At 58.8% G+C, this 19944-nt stretch overlaps 2 protein-coding genes across 5 annotated transcripts in view; one reads left to right on the top strand and one right to left on the bottom strand.

Annotated features, from left to right (window-relative positions):
• Positions 1–358: 358 nt before the first annotated feature.
• Positions 359–17762, top strand: HSD11B2 (hydroxysteroid 11-beta dehydrogenase 2). 4 transcript variants are annotated; one of them, XM_056360998.1, is made up of 5 exons: positions 359–638; positions 14638–14850; positions 15108–15293; positions 15797–15934; positions 16412–17761. In XM_056360998.1, exons 1-5 carry the CDS (start codon positions 368–370, stop codon positions 17365–17367), a joined length of 1764 nt encoding a protein of 587 aa, XP_056216973.1. In that variant the 5' UTR covers positions 359–367; the 3' UTR covers positions 17368–17761. The 4 variants fall into 4 exon arrangements, with proteins under 4 accessions (XP_056216973.1, XP_056216976.1, XP_056216975.1 ...); XM_056361001.1 differs by having other exon boundaries at positions 16377–16941; XM_056361000.1 differs by lacking the exon at positions 359–638 and adding an exon at positions 1188–1524 and having other exon boundaries at positions 16412–17760.
• A 108-nt stretch (positions 17763–17870) lies between these two features.
• ATP6V0D1 (ATPase H+ transporting V0 subunit d1) overlaps positions 17871–19944 on the bottom strand; it is a 37048-nt gene continuing 34974 nt past the window's right edge. The window contains exons 7-8 of the mRNA XM_056361002.1: positions 19842–19919; positions 17871–19302 (exon numbers count right to left, since the gene is read on the bottom strand). Coding sequence (XP_056216977.1) covers positions 19141–19302; positions 19842–19919 — 240 coding nt within the window. The 3' untranslated portion in view covers positions 17871–19140. The remainder of the gene's footprint in view (positions 19303–19841; positions 19920–19944) is intronic.

The raw sequence follows: 19944 nt of genomic DNA, 5'->3' as shown, positions 1-19944 counted from the left end.
GTCGGTGCCAGTGTGGGAGCTGGGGTAAAGGCCGGTGTGGGAGCCGGTGGGGAGCCTCTGTGGGTGCCGGTGTGGGTACCGGTGCCCGGTGCCAGTGCGGGTGCCGGTGCAGGAGCCGGCGAGGAGCCAGTGCCCGGGGCCAGTGCGGGTGCCGGCGCGGAGCCGGTGCGGGTGCCGGTGCAGGAGCCGGCGGGGAGCCGGTGCCCGGTGCCGGTGCGGGAGCCGGTTCGGTCCCGGCGGTGCCCGGTGCCCGATCGTCTTCCATTGGCGGGGGCGGGCGCGGCCCCGCCCCTTTCCCACCGCCGGGGCGGTTATAAAGGGGCGCGGCGGGGCCGGGCGCGGCGGCAGCGGCGGGGCCGGGCCCGGGATGGAGCCGGGGCTGGAGCGCTGGGCGTACGGCGCGCTGTGGGCGGCCTTGGCCGGCAGCCTGGCGCTGCGGGCGGCTCGCCGGGCGCTGGGGCCGGGCCGGGGGCTGGTGCTGCCCCTGGCGCTGCTGGCCGGGCTGCAGAGCCTGTGCCGCGCCTGCCTGCCGCTGCCCCTGGGGCTCGCCCTGGCCGCCGCCGCCGCCTGCCTGCTGCTGTGGCGGGCATCGCCCCGCAGGCTGCTGCCGGTGGCGGGCAGAGCCGTCCTCGTCACAGGTGAGTGCGGGGCCGCACGGCCTCGACGCCCCGACGGCCCCGGTGTGGGGGCGGCGGGGAGCGGGGCGGCCCCCCGGGCCGTGCCCGCGCATCCCTGCTCCAAGCCCCGGCAGGACCGGCCGGGCTGTTGCTGCCCTTGCCCCTGCCCCGGAGCAGGGGGGCTGTGGGGGGATGCATTTGGTCCCTGTGAGCAGCCTCCTGGCTCCAGGACTCCAGTGTTGCCCCCGAGTTGCAGTGTGATGCTTCCTCCAGGAGTGGGGACGTCAGATGGGATGTGGCGGGGCTGGTTCAGGAGCCCCTCGGCTGGCCCAGGGGCTGCCCTCACCTCCCACCTGGAGCCGTTCTGCTCCCTAAAAAGCTTCTCATGGCATCTCTACAGGCTACAGTGAGGCCGAGCACTCCACTTCACCCAGAGCCCTGTCCTGGGAGCTGTGGGGGGCAAGTGGGATTGTGCCCCCTCTTTGTGGGGTCACCCTTGGGAAGTGCTGCCCAGCACAGAGCTCCTCTGTGGGGAAGGCGGCTCTGCAGGGATGTGCTGCTCTCCCAGGCTTTGCCCAGCTAAGCTTGGTGGCTGAATCTCTTTAGGATACCTTGGTATGTAAGTGCATTCCCCTCTCCTTCCTCCTGGCAGTGAGGCTGGAGGATGATGAAGGTAGCTGGGGTCAGCAGGTGCTTTGCTGCGAGATGATGGCAGCAGACATGGCGTGAGGAGGAAGTGCTGGAGCCAGCATGGGTGTTGCTGGGAGGGTGCTGTGGGCTCCACGTGGATGCAGAGGGGAAGGAAACCCATGGGCATGACCTTGGTGGTTCTCCCAAGGACGGGAGCCTGCATCCTGATGGGAACGGCTGGGCTGGCCTTGGCTTGGAGACTCCCAGGCTGGAGGAGGTTTGTGTGTTTCCCAGAAAACTGGATCTTGTGATGGGGCATCCTTGGGAAGGAGAGGTGGGTCCCCCATCCAGCTTCAAGGGCTCTGTGGCACCAGTGGGAAGCGGAGGGAGGCCTCTCCGGAGGAGGAGGAAGCTTGGAGGAGCAAGTCAGTAGATGAATGAATGATTCAACGAAGTGAAGGTCAAAGCTGCAGCGGGGCAGGGCTGCCTGGAGAGGACATGTCTGACAGCCACGTGCTTGCAGGTACCCTGTGGCACACCAGGTCTGGCCAGCCCTGGCTCTGTGGCATTGCCTGTATAATTAGTGAGTCAGTGGGTGGAACAAGGTGTTCTTGCCCTGGTGCATTGATGTGACACCTCTGCAGCTCTGGTGTGTTTGCTCTTGGCTGTAAATACTTTGTGGTTTTACAGGTTTGAGGCACAGCCTGTGGTGCAGGATCAGGGTTTCCTTACTGCTGCTCCAGCAGGTGCCTGCCAAGGGGCAGATGGAGGGCTGCTCTGCCTGGGATGGCATCCCTCACTTGAGTATTTGCATAGTAATTAGCCTGATTCTTTTGCGGATTAATTCCGGACACTTCCTGGCAACTGGGTATTGAGTTGCTGTTGGTGTCTCCTGTGGGAGCAGCCAGGGAGGATCAATGCAGGGGTGAGCTCCTGGAGAAAGGCAGCCTGGCCTTCCTCTTCTTGCCCGTGGGAAGCAAAACACAGCAGAGGGAGAAGTGTGGAGTTGGGTGCTGGGTATCGGTGAAGGTGTGCGAGGTCAGGGACAGGGCTCCTGCCACGCTGAGTGTAACGCTGGACCCTGCAGGCCAACTAAGAAATGCAACACAGTCCCCTCCCGATGGCTGCAGTGGAGCGGCGCAGGTCCCAGCCTGAAAAGCTTTGGGCATTGTTTCCTCTTATATATGCTCCTTGATCACTGGCTTAATCCTGCAGCAGGGAGTTGCACAGGTTCAGTGATGCTTACCTGGAGCAAGGGAATGTGGCTGTGGTGCTGTTGTATCTCCTGGCTGAGGTGTCCCAGGTCTTCCAGCTGCCCGCTCTCCCATGACCCCTGGGAACAACCCCAAGCTGAGCTCTGCATGTGATGCTCCAGCCTCATGTGCTGGTCTGGACATCGCTGGCTAATCAAAACTTAGTTTATGGGAGGGGTTGATGGAAAACTAACTATGCAGCTCGGTGGGAAAGTAGCAGAGCAGATGTGGAGCTGCTGCAGATCAAAGCTGCTGACCCTGCAGTAGCAGCAGGGACTAGAAAGTTACGGTGTTTCCCATCTGTTGTGGGTTTGCATTTCAGGTGTTGCACATGGGGCTGGGGTTTGGCTGGAGCAGGGATGGGCAGCTGCCTGCTGCTGGTGAGGAGTGAGGAATGCTGTGGTCTCCCTGGTGCATCCCCTGGGTTAGCAAAGTAGGTGGCTAGTCCCTGTGGTGCTATATTTATCCATGGCTGTGGCCTTGGGGCTCTTGCTCTGCATCCCAATTGTCTGGCTCCTCCAGGAGTGCTGCTCCAGTGTATGCAGCCTGGCAGGGAGTGAGGAAAGCGTTAATCCTGCCTTCCTAGGGGAGGTCACAGTTGTTTGCAGTGAGGAGAATGCCCTTCTGTGCAGCTGGGCTGGGAGAGGTCAGCCCCAGGAGGACTGGCAGGATGAGGAGGGGAGCAGAGATCAGCTGCTCCAGCCCTGGGCTGGGAGGGGGACAGCAGCCATCTCCACGCTGCCCTCGACGTGCTGTCCTGAGCTTGCCTGTGAGCCCAAACCTGCCTTGAAGACAAGCCCATGGTCTGGCACAGGCTTTGGCCAAGCGTGGGGAGCTGCAGGGACCCTGGGACACGTGGAGTGGGGGCAGGCTGCGTACAGGGGCTGATCCCACACCAGCAAGCTGCAAGGTAGCTGGTACCTGGCATCCCTTGCCACCGGTGTGTGGTCAGGGCGCCCCGGGGTGCTTATGCTGTTGGTGGGTACCTGTGGGCCAGCGGTGCAGACATGTGCTGGTTGCTCACTGGGAGCAGCCTTGCTCCAAGCATCAGGCAGCTGGCTTCTGTGTGTGCGCCCCTTCCTACATCTGAAAATGGTGCTCTTGGGTGTGCTTAGGTGCCTTGGACTCCCCTGAGCTGTGTGAGCAAAGAGGAGGGGTGTTTTCTTGTATCCCCTAGCTCCTTCCTATCAGGAGTCGTTACAAAAAGCAGTCCAGCCTCTGTAGCCTGTGCAAAGGTGATGGTCTGCGAGAGCAGCCTTGGAGGGAGGTGAATGAACTGCCATTTCTCTGCCTCTCTAGGTCCAAGCTGACAGCACTTCATGCCAGGTTGGTTTTGACCTGACTTAATTTAGATGTGAGCCTTGATCATCCTTTGGTCCCTGTGGATGTCTGTGAAATTGGGTGAGTCCACAGAAACTGCCCAGTACAGCTGGGTTTAGTGTCTGGAAGTGGTGGAAGGATGGCTGTGAACATCCCGGGGCTCTGCTGTGCAGCTGGGGTGGTTGTGAGCCCCTTGCTGTTGTGTAGCTCTGTGGTGTGTGACTGCTTGGGGGTCGTTTTTCAGGCAATAGCCAATTACCCAATTTACTACAGATCCTTGAGAAGGACCAAATGCAAACCAGCCTGTAGGTCCTGCCTGCAGGGTTCTGCCAGAGCAGAGGGAAGGTACGAGTTGAGTTGCAAGGTACTGATTCTTCAGCTTGGATGAGAAGTTGAAAACGGTGAATTGTTGCTCTGCCTGTGAAGGTTGCACCTGAATTACACAGCTCTGAAATAACCCAAACCCATAGGGTGGCTGCCTGGGGGAGGAAATCTGGGGGTCTCGCATCCTTGTTCCTCCCTGGTATAGCCTGCAAAGCCAGGAGGCACCTGCAGACCGGTCTGTTTCCTCAACAAATCATCTTTGCGAACAAAACCGGTTGGCAGGTCAGGCTGTTCCAGAGCCAAACCTGCCATGTTCTCCTCCCTTCCCCTTCCTCGCTGCAGGGAAAGTCAGTTTTCCTGGTGAGGCTCTCTTGTTACAATTGCATGCCCCATTAACAATCTGAAATGGGGCAGAGATTCAGATTGTGTTCAAGGTTAACAGAGGTTTTGCAACTTGATCATGGTCGAGTGGAGCTTAGTTTCCCATGGACTCAACAGATGTTGAAGCATCTGGTGACTGCAGCAGGGTGAAATGATTCAATCCAGATGTCAGGACTCTCGCTGTTCTGCCACGAAGGTGAATTGCTTTCCTCTGTAAAACAGCATCACTCCTGTCCAGAATTTGATGTTGTCTTAGACACATTTTCCAGCTGAACTGGGTCATTAAGAGATGTCAGGAGGCTGAGACTTCAGGGCTGTCGAGTAATCCAGGATAGACACTTCTGCTCCAGGGCACGGCTAGAGCACCAGCAGGGCTAGAGCACCAGCACGGCATGCTTGCAGCCTGCATGTGGTGCTGAGCCTTCCAGCAGCCTCATGATAAACAAAGCTTCATGTAAAGACACCATAGCTCCCACAGGCAACTTCCACCCTGCTGCTGGAGCCAGTGCGTCAGCTCAGAGATACCTGTGGTCTTCCCCAGGTTAAATGGAGGCTGAAAATCAGCTTGCTCTCAGGAATTGCTGTTTTCCAGGATCTATTAAAAATTAACAGCAGAGACAACTGCTCTTCCAATCTGAGGCAGGGACAGGACCAAAACCAAACACTCAAACTGGAACCCTGGTGTAAAGCGATACCTTGCGTATTTAAGGGAGGAAAAAAGCAACATTTAACTCTAGTTATAAGGTTTGCTGCTGGTTTCTGGGAGCAGCGGAGGAAACCTGCTTTCTCTGCCTCTCTTTGCAGGGCTGAAGCTCTCCCTGACGTTGTCAGCAGCCCTCCACAGACTTCAGAGTCACCTTCCCCTCACTAGGTTTCTTCAGAAATAGATAACTGCCCCTGATCACCGCAGACGTGTAGATACATACAGTCAGCTTTCTCACTTATTTAATAAATAAGCACTTTCAAAGCCTGCGAAGGACACAGGCTCTTTGGGGTGTTTTTTTAGCACCGTTAACCAAAAATGATGAGCACAGCTAATTAGAAGGAAAAGCATGTAAAGTTGCATGCTGTGGGAGAACAGAGTTGATAGAGAAACCCAAGCTGGCTTGATTAGCACCCGGGGTTATGCGGGGACATGAGAGCAACAAAGCAGAGACTTCCCTGCAGAAATGAGATTGTCAGATGGGAACGGATGCTTCGGGAGAAGTGTAGGCAGTTGCTGCCCTCTAGTCCAATGAACAGCACATCTTTAATGAGGTCTGGGATTGTGTTACCCACTGTTGAGTCTAGCTCCCCTTAAGCCAGGATCTGGTTTCAGAGGAGCCGTGCTGCTTTTACTACTGGTAGCATGGGGGTGGTGGACTTGCCCAGCCAGGCTTTTACTGGAGGGGGAATGGGGTGGGGAGCTGTATTTAAGGTGCCTCCACCAAGCCTGGGCAAGTATTTCCCTTCTCCCTACAGCTGTCTTTCAGTGCTGGTCCAAAACCCCAGCTGGGGGAGGACCTCTGCTTGCCCAGCTGACCTGTGCAGGAGGCTACAGGGCTTTCATACCTCTTCACCTCTTGATGTCCCTCCTGCAGTGTCAGATCTGAGAGACTGCTGTAGAGCCTGCAAGGTGGAAAGTGTCCAAGACCGTTGCCCTCATGCTGTCAGTGTGTTGCCATAGGTATAGTTTGGGACTTTTTGTTGTTAACCTTGCGCAGCACATGCCTGTTACGTCCTCCGGTTCCCCCTGACTGCTACGGTCCATCCACAGTCTCCAATCCCCGTTCTTCTGTCCCAGCCTCTGTGCTTCACAGGCAGCATACCACTTATGCTTCCTTCTCCCCTGGAGAGCTGCCAGCCCCTGAGCTTTATCAGCTTCCCTGTTGGGAGCTGGCTTCGCCATTGCATGTGGTGCTGTCCTGGGATTTGCTGTCTCTAAGGCTGTAATCTTGAAAAGCAGTTTTTGGCTTTACAGGCTTTGTGGTGGCACAGCCTCTTGCTGGGTGGGTGACCCTGGGGAGCCAGACGGTGGGTGCTCCCCAGGCAGGCTGGGGATGGAGAGGAGGGATGGGCTGGTGAGCTGAGGTCCTGGAGGAGGTACCTGCCCAAGGGCTTTGAATGTCTGGCTGCTGCTTTCAAGCCTCCCTCTGTTTCTCCTGGTGGTGATCTTCTAACGTTGTGTGTCTCGGCTTCCACCAGACGTACCCTTGAACAGATTTGTGATCCCTCTCTACCCCGTTTCACCACTCTGGTGGCCATACATTTGGCATAAACCTCATGCTGTGCACATCTGCTTCTCATGACCCTGCCAATGACACTGTGACCAATGCTTGTTCCTTCCCAGGGTCCCAGTTACCAGGTGGGTAACTGGGGTGTGCAGCTGTCCTGTGGTGACTCCTGTCCATGCTTCAGCTGGTGTGCTGGGCTTTGCCTGTGCTGTCCCAAGCCAGTTGGCATGTGTGGGTGCTGCCCTGTGCATCACTGTTCAGCCTGGCTCGGCACAACTATGTCCAAGCACATCAGCCTGGAGGGCTACTTGCTTGTGTTCCGGTAAAATGTGCCAGATTAGTCTTGTGATCCTCAAACTCTGATGAGCTGCAAGTGGAGGGTGAGGAGGGGACAACTTAAATCAGGTGCAGAAGGGGCTGGTGTGGCTTGAGGTGGCCATGGGGTAGGGATCTTAGCCTGGGGGCCTAAGTGGCTATTTCAAAGGCTGTCTTGGCTGAAGAGCAATTGGTGCTCGCTCAGTTGCTAAAAAATAAACCCCCCAAAACACAAACCTGAGCTCTAGGTGGATCAGGAAGCTGCAACAGAAAAGATAGTTGGTGCAACTGCAGAGACCATCTTGATATGGAGATGGGCAGGGCTTGCACCCATTTTTCTGCTTGCCTGAACTTGTGGCATGTGGTGAGACTTTATTCTTGTGACAGGGGGAGTGATGGGATGGCACCTGATAAGCAAAGTGGAATATCATCACCAAAATACCCCAGAGCTGATAAGACTCCATTCAAACAGCTGTAGTTTTGTTGTGGTGCTGCAAGCTCTGAGCTGCTTAATGTGGTGATCCCCTGGGCTTGCTTGGGAGTGACTGCTTTGGTCAGCGCTGCCCCAGCCTGGCTCTGTCCCTGCTGACGCTGCCTGTCCCAGCCCTGTGTGCCTTGTCCACCTCCATGGTGCGGTGGGTGGAGTGGCACCCAGTCTTGGGTGGCAGTTCAGGGTCCTTCCGTGGCTCACCCAACCCACCACATGGCCAGAGGCTCTCCCAGTCCTGTGGTGGCTGCGGTGCTTTGCTGTGCTGGCTAGAGATACCTTCTGTGCGATGTCCTGGGGTGTGGATGGCTAATGGTGGTCCACATAGAAGATCTGGTCTTCCCTTCTGCTGCTTGCGGATGGCTTAGCCCTGCCTGTAGCAGACCTTAGGCATGACCTTCCACCTCTCCTTGCTGGCTCCTGGGGACTGATGCAGTATCATGTGAGATAGATAAGGGTCTTGGCTGGTGTTTCCCCAGCCTGCTGGGGGTCCCTGGGGAGCCCTTGTGTGGCCTGGGGGTGCTTCCCAGCAGGTGCCCAGCTGTGGCTTTGCTCCCACCACCTCGTTCCCCAGAGCATCTTCAGTGCCACATCCCAGCTGTGGCTGGTGGAGCTTTCCAGCTTCCCAGCCTGATTCCCACCCGGCCTCTCCCTAAGAGCCCAGGCAAATGTGTCACCAGTGCCAGTTTGGCATTGGCACTGATCTGGCCAAGCTGTCCCTGGGCCATGGGTGTCCTTCCCAGCAACAGCTCTTGCTGATGGATGGCTTTTGCAGCTCGCCAGCTCCATGTTCCCGGTTCACCGTGTTCCCTCTGAAGGTGATTATTAACCCGGTTATCACCGCAGCTCTTCACAACTTCCTCTTCTCAGCAGACATCCATCCATCCCCGATTAGCCCTGATGTATGGGCTGCACCCTTTTGCAGGCAATGTCCTGGCTGCTGCCTCCTGCCCATCCCTGCCCACAGGACACTCAAATCCTTGACCATGAGAGTCCAGCTGCTCCTTTTGAAGAGAGGATCTCCCCTCAGTGGAGACAGTGGCTGCTGGAAGATGCCGTCCAGCCCCGGGGATGCGGTGAGCGGCTGCTTCTAGGAAATTCCTGTGCCCTTTTTCTGTGAAACCTGAAGCACCACAGCGTTGCTGGGAGGAGAGGCACTTCCTCCACCCTGCCTGTTTGCAAGCCCTGGCTCAGTCCTTGCCAGCAGCACCCCTGTTGTGTCAGGGCTGGGTTATCTGCCGGGCTCTCCTGCACTTGCTGCTCCATCTGAGGAAATCTCTGGTGCTTTTGCATCTGCTGACCCTGCTGGTGCAAGCCCTTAGGCTGAGCTCAGCAGGTCTGGGTGCCAGGCTGCCCTCCTGAGAGCTTAAAGCCTGTGCCAAGGCTGACTGCAAGCTTGTGGATGGATCCTGATCTCCAGCACCTCGCCAGGCACTGGCCTTGTGCAGGGGAAGGTGGCTGAGCTCATTTCTGCCATGTGCGATGTAACAAGCTTCTGGCTTTGTCAGCCCCACTGGTGGTGAGCAGCATCTGCTGCCCTCGGCTTTGGTGGGGAGGGATAAGGCGTCTGCGTGGCTTGTAGTGATAGGGAGGGCTGTGGCTCCCGACACTGATTTATTCTGTGGCTGCTTTTGTGCTGTTGGGGTGCTCAATACTGATGCACCAGTGCCTGCTCCTGAAAAATGGGCTTTAATTCAGGAGTGTATCCACACCGGCCTCAGGGCTCCTCGTCATCTCGGCCCAGCTGCTTTGGGTTGTCTAGGCAGAAAATCAGGTTTTCCCATTTCTCTTTGGTTTGTTAAGTGAAAGATGCCTCCCCAGGTGGAGGTGATGGTGTGTGAGGCTTCAGAAACACTCAGCTAATCCGTTGTAATTCATACCATCTGGCTGTTGTCCCTGGTGTGGTGGGGTGTGTGGTGTGTGTGTCACCCCTGTACCCCTGCAGTGATGGGCATCCCCAGCTCTGCCTTCTGCTGTGGTCTACGGGCCTCCCTGGGGGGCTGAGGGTCTGCCTGGCCCCTGCCCTGACCCTTAGGACCTGCTGGAGGGATACAGATGTGGCACTTCATCCTGGGCTGCAGGAGCTGTCAGCACCCTGGCTCGTAATTTCCCTCTGGCTGCCTACGCTGGCTGCACTAGGGGGGGTGGGGGGGTGTCCTGGGGAGTGGGGAGCAGCACATGCTCCCTTTGGCTCGGGTCCTGCCTGGGGAAGGGGGGTAAGGCTTTGCAGGGATGTCCACCCAGGCCGTTTGGGGTAGGGGGGGTGGGGCTTGCATGTTGTCCCCTTGCTGGGGATTTGGGGATGGGATTTGGCTCATCCCTGAAGGCATCTCCCTGGGTTTAATGCAATTTAATTATTGTATGTAATATATATTAATTAGTTATTACAAATTAATAATGCAAAACTGGGTGCGGAGGACCTGCAGCAGCATCACAGGGCTGCTGCCACCCTGGCCCCATCCACCAGTACCGGGGCATGGGGGCTGCTCCTGGGGGGCTCCATGGGGAGCAGGGACACTCACTGCCAGTGTGGCATGCTGCCCTGTGAGCCACCAGCAGGGGTGTGGTTTCCTGTTGATGGTGATGCCACCGGCTGCAGTGGGGTGGGGGGCTGCTGCTGGCCCTGCTGGCCTGGCAGGACCTCGGCTGTGGGCAGGTGGCTCCTGGGGGGGCTGGACCCAGTGGGCAGCTGTGGCAGCTCAGCTGCCGTGGGCACAGGTGCTCCTGCTGTCCCCACCCTCCCCAGTGCCCTGCCAAGAATTTGTTCCCTCTTGCCTGGGGCTGACATCACCCCTTTATCGCTCCTCACTCCAAACGTGCACGGCATCCAGGAGGTTGGCCGCAGGGCTCTGCTCTTCCCCTGTGGGCTTTTGCTGGGTGCTTTGTCCTGCCTGGACCTGCCCTGTGCAGGGACCCCCTCCCCAAGTCCCTTTTGGGGAGCCCCATCCCTTCCAGTGGCACCATCCCTGCTGCATACTGCTCTGGCCTCACTGCTCAGTGCCACATCATCCATGAGGTCCCCATGGTGCTGCCAGGATGAAGCCAGGATCAGTCCCTGCCATGCCCCCCAGATGCCCAGCTGAGTGTCCCCGCAGCGCAGCCAGACTCAACCCCATCCTGTGCCTGGAGGAGCTGGATCTGAGGTGGCAGCGGCAAATCCTGCTGGGGCCAGAAGGCCGTGTTTAGCTTGGCATCCCAGGCAGGATTTGAGCTTGAGCCTATGGAAACAAGCAGCTCAGCCTGTTAATCCGCTTGGCCTTGGCGCCTCGGCTCCCCTCCACTGACGGGTCCTTCAGCCCAGCGCCATCTCAGGGCTGGGAGGCTGGTGACAATGGTGACAGCTCCATCTTGGTGAGGCATCTCAGAGTGGTGGAACACATAGCTCAAAAGCTCTGTGTGGTGAGAGAGGTGAGGTTGATGTCCTGGGATTTGGGGAGCAGTGGCAGGGCTGTGAGGGGCACATGGGGCACCCAGGTGATGGCCTGCAGAGCTGGGGAGGAAGTGATGCTGCTCTGGGTGCCCAACCCAGTGGCAAGCACCCAGCTGCCTCCAGGCTTGGTGGAAGATGGAACATCCTTGAGGGATGCCCTGCTGCCTGCCCTCGCTGCGTGCCTGGGGAGCAGCCCCTGGGGATGCTGCCGCTCACGCTGCCAGGACTAACCCTGAGGGAGCTCAGTCCTGGGGCAATCCCTCACCAGCTTCCATGCTGGGATCCCAGGCTGGGGTGGCCCTGGAGGGAACAGCTTCTGGGGAGCTGCCACTGTGCTCAGGGCTCTGCGCAGCTGCACAGGGCTTCTTCAGCCAAGCTGTGCTTCTGCCTGCTGAGGTTTTGCAGGTCTGTGCTGCTCTTCTCCCTTTGTACATGGCTCAGGGATGCAGATGTACATAGCTTGTGGTTCAGGCACGCGAAGGTACACAGCTTGGGGGTGAGGATTCACAGCTCAGGTGGGGAAGCGTTGCATCGGGGTGAGCACTGTGGACCTGTGCCACCAGCCCTCCCTCAGGTACTGTGCTGATGGTGGGCACGGGGGCAGGGGGTGCTTGTGGTTTGGCAGCTCCTGGACGGTAGCTCCGCTCAGCAAACTGCAGCATTGATTTTGAGCATGTGTCCGTGCATGGCTGCAGGAGCAGGGTGAATACCTGAGATAGCAAAAAGCCAGCGCCGTGCCACGCCCGACTCACCCGAAAGAAATGTGTCCGCACCAAATCGGGACTGTGGTTTCAGCCAGCGCCGTGTGAGCTCTGCTTTCACCGGCGAGGGGCATCTCCGGGCGGTGAGCACACAGTGCTGCATGGTTGGTCGTCTTTGTCCTCCCTGAGTGGGTGGGAGGGCACCCCAGTGGTGATGCTGGAGGCCAAACCTCTCTGCTTGCTCAAGACAGGTAAAGCCAGGGCTCAGTGTGTCGAAATCCCGGTGGCAGCCGGCATGCTCTGCTCCTGGGGGAGCCGGTGCAGTGGCTGGAGCTTTTGCAGAGTCCCCAGAAATTGCTGCTGACCTGCTGCTCCGGCAAAAGGCCAGCCGGCCCCCAGAGCGGGCATTTGCCCCCGCTTGCTGAGACTGTGGAGCTCTGCCAGATTTTGCAGCCTGGGCTCGGGTGCTGCTCCTGCTGCAGCAGAAACCTCTGGCTGTTGGCCTGGGACCCATGGGGGGACACAATGGGGGGCTTCAAGCTGCCTGCCCTCCTCTACCGTGCTCCCTATGCTGGGCTTCTCCTGTGCTCGGTCCGACCGCGGTCCCTTCTGCCGGCACGGATGCAGAACTGGTTGGCAAGCAGGGAGCCAGGGCGGGGGGAGCTGGCGCCAGCATCTCCTCGTCATCCTCGGAGGGCAGCACGCCCAGGGCCAGCCTCGCCGGGGCCGCACAGACTGACCGGCTCCAGCACTCCCGGTGGGGCCAAGCCAGCGGTGGCGGGTCCCACGCCAGCCCCGGCAGTGCCGATGGCTTGTGTGCTGGTAGCCACGGGGAATGAGCATGGCCCTGGGCAAGCTGCTGTGCTTTGGGGCCACGTGCTATGGCCCCAGAGGTTTTATTGTCCCTCCCTGCACTCTTGGCCATGCCTGAGCATAGCAGCCAGGAAGCTGAGCAGTGCTGGAGACCTTAAATAACACCAGAACATCCTTGCCTCCTGGCCCTGGGCCTCCCGCCAGCCTCCCAGGCAGGTTGTTTTTTGTTGGGTGTTTTTGTGTGTGTGTGTGTGAATAAATTAAAACTTCCGAAACAAATCCTCTGACAGTCCCACTCCTCTAAGGCAAAACAAACCCTGGCTGGCTTGGATGGCATGCGGCTGTGTTTGCTCCCTCCTTGCCAGGCTTGCCTGAAACAAGCCAGCAAACCTGTGTCTCTTGGGTTTTTGGGAAGTTTCCCAGTGTTTTGAGGCTCAGGAGGTGAGACACAGCTTTGTGTTCGGACTGGAAGCTTTTCTTGCTGGCTGGGGTGGGAGCAGTGCAGGTAACTCTGTCCTGGCGGTGACGGTGTGCAGGGCACTGGCTGCGGCATGGTGAGGCTGTGGCCACAAGCACTTTTATTTTTAAACCTTATCTTTATTGCAGTTTTCTCCTGCTGTGTTGGGAAAGGTGAAATGCACCTTATCTGGCTGGCTGTTGGCAGCACGACCTGTTCCCAGGGAGGGGAGAGGTCGATGTGCTGCTCCAGCAGCCCACAGCACATTCAGCATCCCCTATAGCACTGGGGGGATGCCAGGAGTGATGCTGAGCCAGCCCGGCATGCACCCATGATGGGTGCTGGGTGTTGCATGACAAAGTGGGGGGGTCCCTGCAGCCCCTTCCTGCCAGCGGAGCACCTCTGGGGTGTGTTATCACTCTGGCCTCTGGCCAGGGACTTTGCATTTCTGATGCAGCAATAAAGTAAAGCGGAGCTGGGGACCAGAGCGCAGACGCTGAGCCAAGGGTGGTTTAGCTGGCACTGAGAGTTGGAGCTGGCAGCACCCCCATCCTGGCCTGAGGGGGCAGGAGCAGGGAGCTGAGGGGGGCAGCTGGTCTCCGTGTCCACCCCAGCACAGGCAGGAGAGGTGCTGGGAGGGGTCTGGGCTCTCCTAGGGGCCTGCAGAGCAGGTACCAGTGCCCAGGGCCACTGTCGTGTCCATGCTGGGGTGGCTCCAGGTGCTGGATAGGGCCCTTTCTCAGGGATGTCCTAAGGAGCACCCAAGGGTGCTAGGCCGGAGGGTGCAGGGGTGATGGGGCTGTCCCTGCAGCGCTCCCCTGTTAATGGTTAATGTGCCTGGGCAGCCGCAGTGACGTGGGCTCCCTGGAGCTATCGGTGCGGTGCTGCCGGCAGCCCCAGGAACAAGCTGTACCTTGCCACTGCTGTTTGTTTGCATCCTGGCTGCTGTGGTCCACAACACCTGGCTCCTGCCCGGGCCGTCCCCCAGCCACCCCAGCAGTGGCTTTGTGGGTGAGCCGAGATAGAGGAGAGGAGGCTGGGACCATGCATGGCAGCACCCAGTGCTTTCCTGGGCGGGACAGCCCAGCTGGATGCTCCCTTGAAGGATGCGGGTGACAGGAGCAGACCAGGATCCTTCTTTTCCTTCTCTCCCTTTTTAATCTCCTTAGTACTTCAGCCAGGCAAGGGGTTGCTGTGCTTCTTGCCCACCATTTTTGGGAGGCAGCAAACATTTGGGGAAAGGCGTCATCTCCCACGGAGCCTTGTGCCAGCTCCAAATGGTGCCCGATGGAGCTTTTGGAGGCTATTTTGGGGGTTGATGGCTCCCGCTCCACATCGTGGCAGGGCTCTTGGCTGTCCTTGTGACTTGCTGTGCTGGTGGTTTTACCTGTGCCTCGCATCAGAGGCACTCGGGGTGATGAGGTTGCAGATAAGAGTGTTTTCTTCCTGCGTGTGTGACAGAGAGAAAACAGCAGCTCCATGACCTGTGAATGCTCCAAGGCAAGGTCATGTCTCCAGCAGGATGGGAGCTGGAGCTGTGTGATGAGGCAAGGGTGGTCCCGAGGTGGGGGACCAATGTCAGGGGGTGTTTGGTCCCTGGGGATGGAGAGGCAGAGCTAGGGGGATCCCTGAGGGCTGGGGACAGCCAGCCGGTGGCTGTCACCGGGCACTGCAGGGCTCCTCTTGGCTCTTGCAGGCTGTGACTCGGGCTTTGGGCAGGCGACAGCACGGCACCTGGATGCCCTGGGCTTTCAAGTGTTTGCCAGTGTACTGGACCCGCAGGGTCCCGGTGCCCAGGAGCTCCGCAAGAGCTGCTCGCCGAGGCTGACGCTGCTGCAGATGGACCTGACCAAGCCAGAAGACATCCAGCGTGTCCTGCAACACATCCAGGCCAACACCAACAGCACAGGTAGTACCCCCTGGGGACCCCACACAGCTCCCCAGGACCTCAGCTTGCAACTAGTGTGGCAGTGCCAAGTCTCCATGTGCTCCCTGCTGTGGGCTGCATCCCTGCGGCCACCCACACCAACAGCCTCTGCTAACAGGGCTTGTCTCAGGGCACACCAAAATTCCTTTGCGGGACCCCCATGAGCCAGGGAGCAGCTGGGATCCCCAGGGTGGGGGTCCCCCATTCAGGTCCCTTCTTCAAGCATTCCATTCCCACAGGGCTCTGGGGCCTGGTGAACAATGCTGGCTTCAACGACACCATTGCCGATGCCGAGCTCTCGCCGCTGGGCAGGTTTCGCACCTGCATGGAGGTGAACTTCTTCGGCTCGCTGGAGCTCACCAAGGGACTGCTGCCCCTGCTGCGCTCCACCGGTGGCCGCATCGTCACCGTGAGCAGCCCTGCAGGTGAGCAGCCTGCCTTCAGCATGGCCTGCCAGACCCCTGGCACCCCCAGCTCGGCTGTGGGTCCAGCATCCCCATGGTGCGGTGTGGCTCCCACCCCACTGAGCACCTCCGCTTCCCCCGCCAGCTGCATCAGACTGCCACCAGGCACCCTGGGATGAGCCAGTGGCATCGCTGGGCCCTGCAGCAGGCACTCAAGAGATGGGGAGCCATGGGGCTGTATGTGCATCCTGGGGGCAGGCAGGGTGGGCAACCCCAGGGAAGCTGTCTTGTGCCCCCAGTGGGAATGACAACCCCCAGCTTTGACTGGCTGGGGAAGGAAGAGCAGCTGCCTTCCCCGCCCCGCCCCCCCCTTAAAACAATTGCTTTGAAGCAAATTCCAGTTACTTTCTCAGCAAAACAAAAGCTAAGCCCTTTCCTTGTGCAGGGGCCGGGAGCACAGCCCTACATAAGCCCTCCTGGTCCCTGCCTGAGAGCCCACTCACTCATCCTTTCGCTCCTGCAAGGTGACCTGCCCTTCCCCTGCCTGGCAGCCTACGGGGCCTCCAAGGCAGCCCTCAGCCTGCTCATGGACACCTTCCGGAGTGAGCTCCAGCCTTGGGGTGTCAAAGTCAGCCTCATCCTGCCTGGATACTACAAAACAGGTAAGAGGGTCTGTGCCCGCCTTCTGCCTGCACCTGCAGGCAAAGGGCAGGTACGCCTGGGGGCAAAGGTGGAGCAATGGCAGGAGCAGCTGGTGGTGCAGGATGCAGCTTCCGAGCATCCCCAGGCACCTCCTGGGGACGGTGCCCATCCTGTGGCCTTTGGGCTCTGGCTGGTGACGCAGGGTCAGGATCGAGCCCTGCCAGTAGCTCCTCTGCCATGTTAGTGGTAGCACTGTCTCCACTGCAGGGACAGTCCGAGACCTCTGGTTCAGTCCCAAGAGCCACTGTGGTGCTCCCACCACGCCTCTCACACGACAAGTCTGCCAAGGTTTCAGCAGGACCTTCCCAGGAGGCTGGGGGGGACTGGGGGCTGCTGGCACCCATGCCAGGGGGGCTGGAGGAGGGGGGCCACGCAGCTTACGGGGGGGCCGCGTCCTTGCAGGGTCAACGTGCGACCCTGCCTTCTGGAACCTGCAGAAGCAGCGGCTGGTGGCCAGCCTGCCCCGGGAGCTGCTGCAGGCCTACGGCGAGGACTACGTCGAGGAGATCAACCGCCAGTTCATCCAGTTCATGAAGGTGGCAGTGGAGGACCTCAGCGCAGTGGTGAACAGCATCACGGACGGGCTCCTGGCTGCCAACCCAGCTGTGCGCTACTACCCAGGGCAGGGCCTTGGGCTCATGTATTTCATACACCGCTACCTGCCCTATTTTGTCCAAGACTTGTTCCTGAAAGGATTCTTCATCAATCCCAAGCTGCCCCGAGCGCTGAGGCGAGAGCACCACAACGACGTGAAGAAGGCCTGACCTCGGCCCGCATGCGGTCGCGGGGCAGGAGCGAGCCTTCTCCTGGGATTTCCAGGCACACCAGCCCCCGGGCGCGTGCGCAGATGCTGGCATCACCCTCCTGCGCTGCAGGGGAACAATCAGCACTAGACGTTAAAAACCAAATTGCTTTCCAAAATCAGACAGATCTATTTTCTATTGTGCGAGAATCACCATTTTCTAGAGACCTTGGTTTTGTATGTTTTCTAACCGCGCATCCTCCAAGGGGGCCGCCCTTGCCTGACTCAGCAGCTCTGCACCATGGGCTGGGATGTACCTCGGCCATTTCTCAGCTGCCCGACATCCTCCTCACTGCTGTTGGAGCTGTGTTTGGCTCCATCACCTCTTGGCTGGGTCAGACCTGGGACCCTGTGGCCACTGCCATTCCAGCCCCTGCCTCCCTGCTGTTTATGACACTCCACGTGCTTCTGGCAAGCGCAGGAGCAAAGCCCAGGCTGCCAGTGCCGCTGAGCTCTTCACGAGATGAACTACGTGATTGTCACTTTTTAAATAAATCTGTTCTTGACATGCCACCCGCCTCTGGCAATCTGCTTTGGCGGTGCAGTGCTGTAATGCCTGGTCAGGGATGCTGTGCCTGGGGGCCGAGCTGAGCTGAGTCGCCACTGGCACCGCATCAAGCACTGCAGCAGGAGCCTTGTGTGGGGCTGCAGGTGCCACAGGCGGCCCCAGAGAAGAGGTTGGCCAGGAAAAGCTCGCACCCCCTCCCTGCTACTCCCCACCCCTACCCCACAGGCTTCCTCTTGCCCACAGCCCTGCTAGGGTGAGGAGGGAAGGGGTGACGGTGCCCCAGGGGGACAGCCCCCCGCAGGAAGCCCAGATGCAGGGGGACAAGCCATGCAGCTCCCCATCAGCATGGCTCACTCCCCTGGCACCCATCAGCTCATCACCCAGATGCACCCACAGAGCAGGCAGCACCTGCTGTGTGGGCTGGATCCAGGGCCCAAGGGCTGGTAGAAACAAGCGGTCCCAAGTCATGCAGGAGCCACACCAGCACACACCCGCCCCCCGCCCCCCCCCCCAATACCATATTCCCTGTGCTAATAGCTCTTAGGGATGTGGGAACAGGTGCCCAAGTAAGCAGGGAAGAGCATGGTGCAGTAGGCAGATATTTATTGGTGTAGAGAGAAGGGGATCACAGGATAATAAACACTGCAGAGGTGACCACAGCACAAGCTGGGACAGAGCTGCTCTCCGTCGATCCCTCCCAGCAGCAGCAGCACTGAGCATGCGTTTCCCACCAGTGAGGCTTCTTTGCTACCACACTACTGCAGGGCATCTCCCAGACCTTGAGAGCAAGTGGAGCTAGCCTGGCTGCAGAGCAGCAAGGAACAGGGCTGCCACACCATGCCCAGGGCTTAGCTCTCACCCCCTAACCCCAGAGGGGCGGCTGCTCTGCCAGCAGCTGCCCTCTGCACACCTCAGGGTGACCAAGTAGAGCCAGACCCAAGGGCTGCTCTTCCCAACAGCCAGCTGTGCCCACGCGGCTCCGCAGCAGTGCCAGCTTGGACACCCTGCACCAGCCTTGATGTCTGCTCTGGGGTGGTGCAGGGGTCCAGCACCTTCCACAGAGCACAGGACCTTCCTGCCTCTTGCACGGTTGTGACTGTAAACCCCCAAGCCGTGGGTCTTCAGGGGAGGAAGGAGCTCAGCCAGCTTATGGAGCAGTTTCAAGCCGCAAGGCAGGAGGGAGCCTGAGAGCTGCTTCTGAGGACATGGGGAGGCTGTGCTAGTGCAAATGCTGCCAGAGCAGGGAAGAGTGTGCTCCACACACACTCTGGCTCTGCCCTCCTGTTCCCACAGGCTCCGTCCCTGTCCCAGCCAGGGCTGCCCAGTCTCTCCCAGGTCAGGGTTAGCTACAGAGAGATGCAGGGATTGCACAGCAGCATGGGCTACACTACAAATGATAGTCAAACTAAATCTCACAGGAACAACACCGACGAGGAGGTGTGCAGAGCACTGACAGAGAGGATCCCCCAGCCATGGCAGACCTGACGTGTTCCTCCGCAGTGCTGGGAACCCCTCACAGGCAGCAACCCCCCAGCTGGTGCTTGCTCTACGAGCATAAGCGCATACAGCAGATTAGTACAGTAACACAGGGACTATTAGATACACAACAGGAGGTGTCTCTCCTGATACACAGGGCCAAGCCTGTGCCGCTGGTCCCTCCAGATGCCTCACAGTACACACAACTCAAACTTCAGCTTGTGAATAATTTAACTAGCAACTGTACAATTTCCTCATCTGAGCCAGTTCCACAGACGGGACATCCCTGGAGTCTGGAGAAGGGATAACTCAGGGTGTTAGTTAGATAGGGGTCCCTCCGGACTCCAGGGGCAGGAAGGTCAGACAGGAACAGAGCAGGGTTAGAAGATAGGAATGTAGTTGTCAATCTTGGTCCTGTGCCGCTGGGCAATGCACTCTGCGATCCACACAATGTTGCGACATTCCTGCTCCTTCAGCTTCACAAAGGCATAGAAGACTCCAAAGTGGAACTGGTTGAGGAAGGCCAGCTTATTCAGCTTCACCTAGGGAAAGCCCAGAGGAGGACATGTCACTTGTCCACCTCAGATGGGAGGAGCTGGCCAAGTGTGTGGCCTGAAGCAGTGTGGGAGGTCCCATGACTTCCCCAGCAGGCTGGAAGGCCCAGCACAGGTATTCTGTCTGCTCTGCAGGTCCTTGGGACAGCTCTAACCTACAGCACATGGCTGAGGACAGGCTCTAACATTTGAAGGAGGAAATATTTATACCCTCAGGTACTCTGAAAATCCTTCTTTCCCATGTAATTACACTCTGGTTTTGCTACCAACGGACCAGATACCCACCAGCAGCCCCAGACTTGTCTCTCACACTGCTCTAATCTGCCTGGGTGAGAATACGGAATGATCACCATGCTGGGCCCCCCCTTCCCTCGCTGGAGCAAAGGGCTGGCATCCTCTTCCTTCCCCCAAACCCTGTTCATCCACAGCGCCGCTGACAGGGCGGCAGACAAGCTTGCTGCTATACCTGGAGCTCTGCAAATGGCACAGGGAGGTACAGGCAGAGAAGCGTCTCGGGGCTCACTCACCTCATGCTCAAAGAACCTGTCTTCAAGGGTCTTGTCTCCAGGATTGCTACCAGCCCCTTCAAACAGCAGCTTGTACTCCTGCAGGAAGACGTTACAAAAGGAT

The sequence above is a fragment of the Falco biarmicus genome, chromosome 15 (genome assembly GCF_023638135.1).
Source record: "Falco biarmicus isolate bFalBia1 chromosome 15, bFalBia1.pri, whole genome shotgun sequence".
In the NCBI taxonomy this organism is placed as follows: domain Eukaryota; kingdom Metazoa; phylum Chordata; class Aves; order Falconiformes; family Falconidae; genus Falco; species Falco biarmicus.
This window is presented reverse-complemented; position numbering and strand designations above follow the sequence as displayed.